Genomic DNA, 13,681 nt, shown 5'->3' on the forward strand with positions numbered 1-13,681 from the left:
CATAACGGAAGGCTATGATTGTGACTTCCAGTGAAATAACAGACTGCCAGTGGCGTATGGCGTCAGTTCATTAATTTATTCCGTTAGTTTATTTTGCAACGGCGACGGCACATCATCCTCCATTGCGCCGCATCCCAGTGCAGTGCGTCAGTTCAGTAAGAGCTAAGGTATGGCAACATGACTGTTGTCTGGTCTTGCATGTGCAAGGCACGCATGCAAGACAGTCATGTTGCCAATACTTAGCAACAGGCATGATGAATTTATTTTAAGAAGTACATTTTATTATTTTCCCTTGTAATCAAGGTATGGTAGACTACCATACCCATATGTGCCTCTGTAGGCTAGCCTACTCCGTTAGTTGCCTCGCATGGTGCGTTATACTTCTGTGTTGCAGCTAGAAGACAGAACTCACTTAATATAGCCCATCCCCGTAGATAATGTCCAGAAATATGCTCCATAGGCTATAAATGTTCCGACCTTCATCTTCCAGGTGACTTTTGTTGGTGTTTCACTTCACCTCGCTAAAAACCTCCTTTTGCGGGACTCATTGAATATGCGAACAGATGATAATAATATGGATTTGGGAGCATAGCCTAATTACAAAGCATGTCTCATTAAAAACAATATAGGCCTATATTTTATAGTTGAAGGGTAAATACACAGTATAGGCCTATGTAGGCTGGGAACATGACACATTTTGCTTGAATTCATGCGTTGTCAACTTGTAGTATAAGAAAAACGAACCAACAACAAGGTGTAAACGCGACGTTTTTTGGGTAATAAATCCAAAACGAGACCGGCAGCGTTTCCAATCGTCCTGGTATAAAGACCCCCTTATGCTCATATATGGAGATATCTGTATCTGTCTGTCTGCATCCATTTCATGCCCATATATGGAGATCTCTGTATCTGTTTGTCTGTGTCCCTTTATGCCCATTATGGAGATCTCTGTATTGCAGACACAGTGCTGGTTCCCCCTTTAATGCAAACCCCATTATACCTGTTGTCATAGGACGCGTTTTGACCATCTGTTTGCCTGTGTCCATTTATGCCCATATATGGAGATATCTGTATCTGTCTTTTTGCGTCCATTTTATGCCCATATATGGAGATCTTTGACCATCTGTTTGCCTGTGTCCATTTATGCTCATATATGGAGATATCCGTATCTGTCTGTCTGCATCCATTTTATGCCCATAAATGGAGATCTATGCAGACACAGTGCCGGTTCCGGAAAACCCTAATGTCAGACATCAGAATCCGAACCTTTCGTGCTGGTTCCAGAAAATCGCGTATCGGATCGGGTCAAGGCCAGGCACTGCACTACCTGCTGCGGCGGGGAACGTGCGTGCCAAATTTGAAATAGGGAATGAATGCCCCACCCTTTAATGCAAACCCCATTATACCTGTTGTCATAAGAGCCGTTTTGACCATATGTTTGCCTGTGTCCTTTTATGCCCATATAGGAACATCAGAATACGTAACCATGGCATTTTTTGTTGACTCATGTGGCGTACGTGATCTCAGAGCCTTTTATGAAGTGATGTCACAATGAGTCAGCGCTTGCGCCGATTTCCTCCGGAACAGCCTGATGTCAACAATCAGCTCCGCATAAGGAGATTCCGAACGTTTTGCGCCGGTTTCGGAAAACCGTGAGTCGGGTCGGGTCGAGGCCCGGCACTGCACTCCGTGCGGCGGCGGGGAACGCGCGTGCCGAATCTGAAGCCGGTGGGACAAACGGTTCTCGAGATACGCGGATTACAAACAGACAGACACGCAGACAGAGACTTCTCGCATTTATAGATAGATGATGAAGAGCCAGTGGGCAGAATGAATGATAACGGATAAAGAGATGAATGGTTTGCTTAAAGGAGTAGTTCACCCCCAAAATGATTTCTTTTTCTATCGATTACTCACTCCGTGGAGACTCTTTTTGCCGCATTCCTAAGCCAATAATTTGATGACCAGCAGTGGTTCCCTATGGAGACACAAAGAGCCTGGTTTGCTCCTTATGGAGACAAAAAGAGTCTCCTCAAATTGCTGGCCTAGGAATGCAACAAAAACTAAAAGAATATCCATGAATTCGAGTCTCAATGGGATGAGTAATCGATAGGGGGGAAAAAAGTGTGTCATTTTGTGTGAACTACTGTATCCCTTTAACCAGGGCAGCCAGTGTGGTCAATACAGAAAGCGTTGAAAGAGTTATACGGTGCTCTTTGAACTCACTTGGACGTCATCGCGTGGTTCATGTATTGTGTGTGCTTTCAATTCATCAACACCCATTAAGAGGAAGGAAATATACAGTAGTGCTTGGACATATACAGTAGTGTTTGGAACTATAGAGTTATGTTTGGAAGTATAGAGTTATGTTTGGAACTATAGAGTTATGTTAGGAACTATACAGTAATGTTTTACTTTAACTATTGGTTGCTTGATGGCAAGTGTTACTTGGTGGGTCTCCTGCTTGGTTTCCCCAAGCAGGAGACCCGGGTTCGAATCCTGGTTGTCCAAGTTGCAATTATCTCTCTCTCCCTTGGAAAAGGACATTAAACTTAAGGAGTGTAGCTTTTTAATGCGCATAAATAGGTGACCATTCAAAATTGACAACTTGGACCGATTTGGTTAGCTGGAAAGCATCAGTGCATGCATGCTTGTAACCTAAACGTGTGCGTGCTATTTCATACCACAGGGAAACTAGGAATATTCCATCACATCATTGCTTCACATGCCAGAAATGATATAATTAAAAAACATTGAGTGCCAAGTCACGTCATAATGTCGTTACTTGATGATGACCTAGAATGTATAATGAGGAGGATAATCGTGTCCATTTGTGATTTTGTAGTAATTTTCTTTTGCCTACTTCCTCACTTTGAATTTCCAGCTCATAAGATGGAAGGTTTTTATCGTCTCTCTTTAAATTCCTCCTCTGATTGGATGGCTCAGAGCCCTGGTTTTCAACACTGGGTCTGGGGACCACCAAGGGTCCAAATGTTACATTAGGGGTCTGTAACTCTGAGAGTGTACTGTACACTCTCTGAGGTGATGAATAAATAAACACTGAGGATTTTACAGTGTAGATTGAGGGGTCCCAGAGATAAATAATGGCATCAAACAGGGGTCCAGGAGGCCAAGAAAGCATCTTCCAGATTTGTTTCCCCCATATATTGTGATTTATTTTGAATTTTTGTTTCTGTTTTTTTTAATCCCACAATTTTGTAACCCATTTTTCACTCGATGCCAATCGCCTAAACTGTAATCCTGGGCGCTACTCTCCCTCTGCCAACCTGGGGAAAGCACCTAACTGAGCTCATGCTTCCTCAAAGCATGAGCACTGAGCAGGCCGCTTCTTATCACCTGACAGAAGGGAGCACGTGGAAGGAACATGTTATTCCAACCAGTTCCTTCCCCTCTATCAGGTGCCCCGGCTGGCCAGGAGGAGGCATTATAGAGACCAAGATTACTGCATGTTTTTTTTGTGAGGGTACCTACCCTAGGGGACACGGGGAGAACATGTAAACTCCACACAGAAAGGCCCTTTCGCCTATCCCACCTCAGGTATGGGCACTGACGAGGCAGAGGAGAGAACACACCCCCTAGCGTCCACAGCGTCCCCGGCGAGAATCAAACCCTTGACCTTAGCTGTGAGGCGACAGCGCTACAATTGCACCACCGTGCCTTCTTTTTCCTTTTACTTTAAACAACTTTAAAGCCAATACATCCTCCTTCCAATGTCAGAAAGTTTCTACGATACATATTGACCTGTTTTAGAACTTCTGATGGTCAGAACCTTTTCTTGTAACCCATGCACCTCCAGATGTCCTGACTCATCGAACTATAGTTTGGAAAAAGCCCGGTAATTCAAACCGGAAGACCTGGCTGTGGGGTGTGGTGGCTTTGACGTCAGACTTGTAGCGGTGTTTGTTTGGTAGTGTTGTGCTCGTCTTACCACTCCCCACCACAGGGCGTCAGCGTAGCTGGAGAAGCCTGTCTTTCCCTCCTCGTCCACAGCGTCCTTCTCGGCCAGGTAAACAAAGTATGAGGAGAAGATCAGACCCAGGAAGCCAATGTACAGTGTGGTGATCAGCTCCTGTATGCAGGGACGTGCAGAGAATGTTAGAGAGGCAGGGGCTGTATTGTTACAGAGTCTATCGTTACCAGTCTGAGAGAGATGTTCTGATATCTGGAATAAAGATGGATATTAAAGTTTACTTTTGGTGATAATATCAATAGCAGACCTCCAAGCTCACAACGCGTCGCACTACAACGGTTGTGAGCTTAGAGGTCTGCTATTCTGCATAATCAAGTGAATACTGGAGATGTGGCGTATGGCATTCTACACAGAGAGGGCAATTCTTTCAACATAAGATGCTGCATTCAGGAGAGTTTGGACAAGGCAATTCTCTTAAAAACTGCATTCACGGTCTGGAGAGGGCACTTTTTTACAGACAGTTAAAAGGGCAGGGGCTCGAGTCCCCTTTAATGTCTATGTGTGAACGTGCCTGCCTGTATGGACATATGATAAAGATGTACAGTGTGGTGATCAGCTCCTGTATGGACATTATGATAACAATGTACAGTGCATGGATAAGTTCTATATATTTAACTATTATTCATTTACGGAATGTCTGTCCACCATCTGTCTACAGTTACTCTGACGTCATAGTACTGACATCACAGACTTGCACTCATACCGTACGGCGCATGCGTTGCCGCATGCTGAAACAATGCCCAAATTTGGAGACGACTGACATCACTGATACGTACGTCTGGGTTCTCCACCATTACTTCTGAGACCCCTCATATACTGTGCAGTGTGCACATCCCCCGGGCAAGGACTAGTATTTTCATTTTCTTTGAACACATATCAACTAGGCTTGTTAAAATTATTACATAATCGCAATTGTACTATGCCTAATCGTCATAATGGTCTTAATAATTTCCATGTTGAAAAAGTTAACACCCACCCTGCCAAAAAATACGTTTCTATAATAAAAACGTCTTTTTAACTATGGACCTCCCTGCCAGACGTCTTCTGGACGTCTTTTTTAAATAAATAATAAAAAAAAAAAAAAAAAAAATTGGACCTCCAACAATGTACTAGGCATGATCGCGATCGCGAAATTGCATGTTTAACCCCCATACCAACCCCATCTTTCAAACATGGCAGCCATGTTTGTTTACATTTGAAGAAAACATAAGGGCTGTTTTCTCCTGAATGCCTGAACGGATTTCCAAGCGGATGTTTTTGTTTGAAAGCTGTGAAAAGCATGCACATGCATAGTGCATGATCTGTGCACGAATGTGTGCAGCGTGCACACTATTTTTTTAACCCTTTGTTGGCGAAACGGCAATATAAGAGGTCCCACTTTAAATATGGCACTGACTGAGTTAATATATTGTCATCATTAATCGCAATTATTGGAGTGACAACAATTAATCGTCAAGTAAAATGTCATAATCGTGACAGCGCTAAAAACCAACACTACTAAACGAGGTCAAAAGTATAGTGTAGTTACTGAGGCACAGTGAGGCAGGTGGCTCCACGTGCAGAGACACAGGCAGACAGAGTTACACGTTTAAATCCTTTAATTGGACTTCAAGGAAGGAACGAGGAGCAGAACGAGTGCACGTGACATGTGACGGCTGACGTGAAACCAACCAACACTGGAAAAAATTACACGCTGAAAATGACACCAAGGAACACACTGTACTGTACTGTACTGTACTGTACTGTACTGTACTGTGTATCGTCACTGTCAGGTGGAAACCTTGTATGTCCAAAAACACTTACTTTTCAGCAAATGGAAAAAAGAACCTTTGTTTCAATGAATCTAATTATTATCTAGTCACAAGCTCTTGTTAATACTTTTCATCGGTTTGATATTTATAAAACCCACAAACACACTTAACAACTTTCAACCTGGTGTCAAAGTTTCTAAAGAAAAACTAAACAAGGTATCGGCATGCAATAATGAAGTATAACATACTATTAGTACAGCGGTTCTCAAAGTGGGGTTCCAGGGGGTCCCCAGTCAAATTGATAGTTAAAAACCAAATCGACCGATCGATATGTGTAACTCTGAGAATGTAAAAATGGAACAGGTCCATTTGGTTAATTAAAAGGGTTGAGAATCACTGCTATAGCCGTAAAATCTTCTCTTATGGGGGTCCCTCAGTTTTGGGATCTTTGACATGAAACGGTTTGAGAAACGCTGAAATATCACATTCATTTATGAATGAATATAAAAAGGTTTTTTCTAGAAAAACCACCAGTGGCAAATTATTTCCCTTAACGTCTACCTACCCCTGGCTTTCAGTTTCAGTTCCAAGTTTTCCACCATTGGCATACAAATTTACATTAAAATGCATTGGAATGTGTTGTTCACCAGACATGGTACAAAGTACAATCAGCATAACGGCTCAGTGCATCAGTTGTAAAAAGGAATAAAAAAGTTGAGCAGATCATGTGATTATCAGAGGGTCATGTGACAGGAGGCTGGTGGAGTGCATCATGTTTTATTAGTTTAACCTTCACAGCGCATCCTCTCACATCACTGCTGTTCCTCCCATACATCAAAGACCCTTCAATGTCAGGGTCAAGCACTACTTCAACCCTTCAGGGATTAACAGCAGAACATTGTGTATCGGCCTGATAAGAAAGAAAGAAGGAAAATAACTCAACCCCACCACCCCAAGAAAGAAAGAGAGAAAAAGAGAAAAACAGGTAATCTTGTCGCTCTCTCTCTATCATGCTTTTCTCCTTATGAAGTTAGATCTATCTGGTGTGCGTGTGTGCGTGTACATGCGTTGTGAGTTTGTAGTGTAGTCCAGTGGTTTTCAAAGTGTGGTCAAGGGGACCCCCGTCCTTGGTCAGGGTTCCAGGGGGTCCTCAGCAAAATGTGTTAATATTGCATCACAATCATTTTAACCACTTTATCCTTTTATATGTTGGCTATTCAAATATAGCAAAGCTTGTTGTACATCTGTTTTTGATAAAAAATTTGAATAATCTGTCATACACAAATGTTCTATTCTGGGGGTCCCTGACAGATCCGTGTCCGGGGGTCCGTGTCCAAATACTGTATACAGTTTTGGGCGTCCTTGACCTGAAAACATTTGAGAACCACTGGTGCGGTAGATCAGTTATTTTCGGTGCGCAACACCGGCACACAGACACAAGTATAAACCTGCCTTTAACCCATTTAGAACGGGTACACATTTTGTGTATCATTATTTTATGCTTTAACTATTGAAAAATAGCAGATGTACAAGCTCACAGCGCGGCACCGAGTGCCGCGCTGCGAGCTCGTAGATCTGCTATTTCTGAAAAATCGTGACATTTTTTATTTAGACCCGATTCTATAAGGTTTTTTGAAACCTTTTCATGTGAAGGACCCCCAAACTGATATTTATTTGGCCACGGACCCCCATCTCAAAGTATTTCGTTCCAGGGACCACCCAGAAGCAAAATTTGAGTTACAAACGTTCGCTTTAAAAATACATTATATTCAAAGATTTGCACACATTTTCACGACTGTTTAACTCTCCCCACGCTTTGAACGTTAACGTTCGCCCCATTTTTTACAGAACCTCGATGCCAATACGGCGCTCGTTCGGTTCGTTCGTCTGATGACTGTAAGCTGATGAGGGGTCGCGCGGCCGTGTACTATAAACACATTTTCCGCGGTGATGGTGTAAAAAATCCATTATGCGTTAGATCAACGGAGAACAATTCACTTCCTTGTTGATTTCCTCTGGCTGTAAGGCTCTGTGGCCAGTGACTGGTCTTCTTCTTCTTCAACACATAACAGGCAAATTCACATTCATTCTCGCATGACGCCGCCCTCTGCTGCCTGGCAGACCAAAGTGCACTATTGCACAATAAAAGAAAATAAAAAAAATAAAAAAATAAATGTCTGTCTATCTGCTATAACGTCGCAAAGGTAAGCCGCTTTTTGATGGCACCAGACCCAATAAATAAATAAATAATCTGGCAGTAGGAGAGTTAAAAAATAGCAGATCTACAAGCTCGCAGCGCGGCACTCGGTGCCGCGCTGCAAGCTTGTATATCTGCTATTTTTCACTGGTTAAAGCATTCCATAATTCTAGGCCTAATTAACAGGCGGTGGTAAATGCAGCGTGGACAACAGCGGGCCGTCTGACCACCGAGGCAGGCAGACGAGCCCCTCTCTCATCCTGGGGAGGAAATGGCAGCTATGAGCACGAGGCTCAAACTGACCTCCAGAGGCCTTATTTGGTGAAGAAATGCCTCCAGAAATGCCTCCAAACCCCCCCTTCTCCCCTCTCCCCCCGCCCCCCCGATACTGGGTTAACCCATTTAGGCCTAGAATTAGAAGGATTCAAAAGACACTTATAGACCCAATACTAATTATCTTAGGCACATCAGACACCATTTCCAACTTGACAAGTTCACAACGACATCTCCTTTCATATGGTCTGATTACAGCAAAGAAGCTGATTTTAACTCATTGGAAAAAAGAGGAAGCACCTGCATTTAAACACTGGCTTAATGAAATGACTAGTACACTTCACCTTGAGAGAATACGATATTCACTTAAAGACAGACAGGCACAATTTGATAAGATCTGGCTGCCCCTTGTCCGTTACCTGAGTAGAAGGATGATGTTAGTGTAAACAGACTGTTTATTCTAATGCATGTCCATTGGACAATTCATTCTGATTCTCTATTATGCGTTTCGTCACTGAGCAGTAGGGGTGGGAGGGTATGAAGGGGTTGTTTTGATGACATATTGTATTTTATTTCTTGTTGTTTTCAGCTCTTTCCTTTTCTTTCTTTCTTATATATGCTAAAACAGAAAATTGTTAATCTTATAACTGATACATCCTGTTGTTGATAATCTGTTGGCAATAAAACTTATTTGACAAAAGACACTTATAGAATCGGATCAAAATTCTAATGTTCACGACTTTTCAAAAATAGCAGATCTACGAGCTCGTGAGCTTGTATATCTGCTATTTTTCAATAGTTAAAGCATAGAATAATGATACACAAAATGTGTACCCGTTCTAAATGGGTTAAGCTGTGGGTGAGAAAATACCAGCTGCTGCTCTTACATGATGAGGTTTTGGTATTTTATGAATGAGGTCGTTGTAAATTCTGTGTGTGCGTGTGTGTGTGTGTGTGTGTGTGTGTGTGTGTGTGTGTGTGTGTGTGTGTGTGTGTGTGTGTGTGTGTGTGTGTGTGTGTGTGTGTGTGTGTGTGCGCTCGTTCAAGGTTATTTCAAGGTGAGACGTCCCTACACTATAGGGATGGGACGATAAGCGATATTATCGTTTATCGTGATAAAAAACACTCACGATAATCGCATCGTGGAGATTTAATTTATCGCGATATCGTCCTCCGTCATGCACTGGGATCAATTCACCTTTTATTTGCCGAGCTGCATATCCGGTACCACTTAAACCCTCTATAATTGGTGAAAGGTACTTATAATATATGTACTTGATACAGTCTTTTTCTCTCTATCAAATGTCTTTGCGACGCGTTGTGAGCTTGTAGATCTGCAATTTTTTGGCAAATGTTCCGCCCCAGGATAATGGATTTTGATTATCGTGATGATATCGTAAATCGTGGTTTCTTTTGTCACAGTAATCATCATCAATCACAAGTCCTTTGTTCTTCATACGATCACACCTGAGCTATCTTGAGTTGTAAATTGTCCAGGTAAAACCATGTGTCACTTCAATTTGATCAAGGTTTGGTCTTGAAAATGAAAATAACGGATTCCCGTGACCATGTGTTTTCATTTCATCCGTTGATGTTTATGGTCGTACTGTACTGTACTTTTTCTCTTTAATTGTTTTTTTTCCCTTTTTTAAATGTTATTGATTGATAAATTATAGAAGCAAGAATTAAGGTGTTGGACTTGATACGTTTCCTTACAATGCTATTGTCGTGCACTTTTGATAACAATATTTGTTATTTTCCTTTTCACATTTTTATTACTTTCTAATTTGTACTTTTATAATGTTTATTTGAAGTATCCTTTGCCTTTTAACTGTGTCTGAAATAAACAATCCAAAAAAGAATGAATAAAGACTACAGATGATTCATGGTGGTACTGTACCTGTCGATGGATAAACACTACAGATCCCAGAAGCCTCCATGTTCCTCCCTGTCGATCCACATGCAGCATGCGCAGGATCTGCAGGAAACGGATCCCCCTGAACAACACAAACCAAAACATGTAAAATCCTGAGTGTTGATTTAACTCAGAGGGAGGCAAACGTAAACGCACACACACACACACACACACACACACACACACACACACACACACACACACACACACACACACACACACACACACACACACACACACACACACACACACACACACACACACACACACACACACACACACACACACACACGATACACGTGTCACATGATGGTGAAGCATAAAACCCACAGATAAGTGATATTACATACAAAGCCATCGTACCTTCATTGTGACTATAGATTACAATATAGATCTAATTACGATTATTGCACGGCTTGGGTGAATGCTTGATTCTGATTGGTCAATCACTGCATTCAGCGGTGCGTTATTTTTTAATGGGCCTTATGGCCGCTGAACTCAATAACGGACCTCTGTCTAATCAAAGGCTCAGAGCACAGGGCTGCGCTGCTTGTTTTTGTGCCGTATCCATTACTCTGTTTACATTATGTAGCAGGCTAGTGGCTAGAGTGTACAATAATGCTTCAGAATGTCTACAATACCTGATTGCAGAGGTGGCAAACACCTGACCGTTGGAGCCCACACTCAACACGATGACTGAGGCGATGACCACTATCAGATCTGTTGATAGAAAGGAAGGGAGGGAGGATGGATGGATGGATGGATGGATGGATGGATGGAACCAACAAAGAGAAAAAAAGAACAAATGATCACAGAGAAAGAAAGAAAGAAAAGAAAGAAGCAAGAAACGAACAAACAAAAACAAATCGTCATTGTCGGGTGTGTATATCCAAAACCGTTCATTTTGCATTTATCATTTTAAAAATGATTTAAACTAGTGAAAACAGACAATCTACAAGCACACAACGCCTCGCACCGCGAGGCGCCGTGTGCTTGTAGATCTGCTGTTTTTCACTACTTTAGTGCGACCGCCGTATGATGAAGCAGGGCTTTACTTTACGAAAAACATACTAATTTGAAACTTGGAGATACGAGGTTTCCACTCGACAACGACGAAATAAATACGTTTACACAGGTCTTTTCAACATGTGGTATTGGAGTGCTACAGTACGTATACAGCCGTTATCAAGCAGTGAAACGTGTGCTTGGGTAAAAAGGTCTAGAGCGATATGCATGGCATGACGTGGGTCCAGTGCAGGGAACAAAGGAGAGGGCCAGGTGCACCTATAATAGATATGGGCTTCCTGATGAAGCGGAGACGTCCTTTGATGCCCACATATTTGCTGCGGCAGCCGGCCGACCACAGGCGGACAATGTACTCTGTGCCAAAGAACAGCACCAGAACGATCTCCTGCAGGGGGACAGAGCAAACAACACACACGCACACGCGCACGCACACACACACACACACACACACACACACACACACAGAGAACAAAGAGTTATAATTTACACGCAAGAAAACATACAAACCTTCGACACTTAAAGGAGTAGTTCACCCCCAAAATGACTTTCTTTCAATTGATTACTCACGCCATGGAGACTTGAGTTCAATAATATTATTAGTGTTTTTTTTGTCGCATTCCTAAGACAATAATTTGATTACAATAAATGTATCCCCAATTGATTCCGGACCCAAATGCATTTGGGTCCCCATCCGGGGGGAAAATTTACTATAATGCATTTTTTGTCTTAGGAATGCGACAAATACAAAACAACATTATTGAAATCAAGTCTCCGTGGCATGAGTAATCAATAGGAAGAAAAAAAAATTTGGGGGGTGAACTACTAGTTTAAATAGTTCATCGTGCAACGGTGTTGTTCACAACATAGCCATCTACTCAGAAATGGTTTCAGGGAGACACGTTGTGAGCTTGTCAATGCGCTATTTTCACTAGCACTAAAAATACATACAAAAACCACATTCAAAAGTATATCATTGCTGTCGGGTGGAAACTGCTTATCTCCATATTATAACTTTTTTGTGTTTTTTTCCGTAATTTAACACCCTAGTATGTGATCAAACTACAGCATCGCACAAAAACATAAAAGTATCAGATCTAAATGCTGAAAACGCTGTGCAAAGCGACACGTTTCAAGCTTGCAGATCTGCTACTTTTGCTGCGATTGAATTAGAATCCTGCAAAGTAACTTTTTTAGGACATGTAAGGTTTCCACCCTTAAATAGGACAATAATCATGATAACATTGCTAACTCACAAATTATACAATTATCATTCATTTCTGACAGCGCTGAATTGATTATCACAGCGCGTTAAGAGACTATAATCCGATGGCAATTACAATCAATCACAGAAGATTTGAGATTGTGATATGAGTGGGGGGTCCCGACAGGTACGTTGACAGAGGAGGAGAGAAATGAAGGTGGTCTTCTAGAGGTAAGCAGGCCCACCCACAGCAGAGGAGGAGACAGAGGCAGTTATAGTGCCGGTGATGACAGCTCATATTCAGAGCAGCTTCACAATGGCTCAGTGATTGGAGGTGCAGGGTTCCAACGCATGTATAACAACAACACTACTAGCTACAGGGTATCGTCGCTGTCGGGCAGAAACCCCTTATCTCCATGTTCTATTGGGCTGCAACTAAGGATTATTGTCATAATCGATTAATCGGTCGATTATTTCTGTGCCAAATGCCAAAATGGCTCCAAGGTAGCTGTGCCAGGATTTTGTATGTTTTTCTTTACTATGCAATGAAAAAAAATGATTTTTTTTTATAATTGTTTTCCCCACAGAAACAGACACAGTTGTTGTGATTCAGTGGCAAAAAGAATTTTGTCAATCGGACAAATGGTTCCAGAGATAGAGCTGTTTGAATGAAAAAAAGTGTCCATCCACTAGAATGGACACACATGAACACACATTTTCTCAATCAGCTAAACGAGGGAGCGAACACACAAACAGAGAAAAGCATCTCTCTGATCTCAGGTCATTTTGACATCTTTTAAAAATCATTTTTTTTTTTTTTTATATATAAAAAACACAAAAACCGTCATAAACCGTCATTGGCACACAGGGCTATTGGAAAAAAAAACGTCAAAACCGTCATCTGGCACAGAATGAGTTAAACGATTAATCAGATTATGGCACTTATTTAGCTATTACCTTGTTAATTAGATTCGAGGTTCTAATAGACATGTTTTAACTAACAAAAAATACATTAAAGTTGAATAATTCATTCAAAAAATACATAATGTATTACATTTTGCTCAGCTGCCGATTAGGTTGCTACTAAAGACAAAGAATAAATACCTTTTTCTGACTGCACAATGATTAAAGAATAGCTACACATTTTGTCAGGCTAAAGGGTAACGGTACTCTTTTCAAATAGGTCATTTAAAAATAAATATTATTTGTGCTTGACCCATTGTTATGGGGTGTTCAGTAACATGGGTCTCCCTGTCTCTCCAGATATTTAACTCATTCTGTGCCAATCACGTGTATACACGTGATATATTAGCGCATCCCACAGTGC

The 13,681-nt window shown here is 41.7% G+C and overlaps 1 protein-coding gene across 1 annotated transcript in view; it reads right to left on the reverse strand.

Moving 5' to 3' along the window:
• kcnq1.2 (potassium voltage-gated channel, KQT-like subfamily, member 1.2) overlaps positions 1–13,681 on the reverse strand; it is a gene marked incomplete at its 5' end in the record, with an annotated part of 482,784 nt that overhangs the window by 414,945 nt on the left and 54,158 nt on the right. The window contains 4 exons of the mRNA XM_080737216.1: positions 3,950–4,090; positions 10,113–10,209; positions 10,769–10,847; positions 11,412–11,538. Coding sequence (XP_080593342.1) covers positions 3,950–4,090; positions 10,113–10,209; positions 10,769–10,847; positions 11,412–11,538 — 444 coding nt within the window. The remainder of the gene's footprint in view (positions 1–3,949; positions 4,091–10,112; positions 10,210–10,768; positions 10,848–11,411; positions 11,539–13,681) is intronic.

The sequence above is a fragment of the Nannobrachium achirus genome, assembly GCF_963921795.1.
Source record: "Nannobrachium achirus genome assembly, chromosome: 11".
In the NCBI taxonomy this organism is placed as follows: Eukaryota; Metazoa; Chordata; class Actinopteri; order Myctophiformes; family Myctophidae; genus Nannobrachium; species Nannobrachium achirus.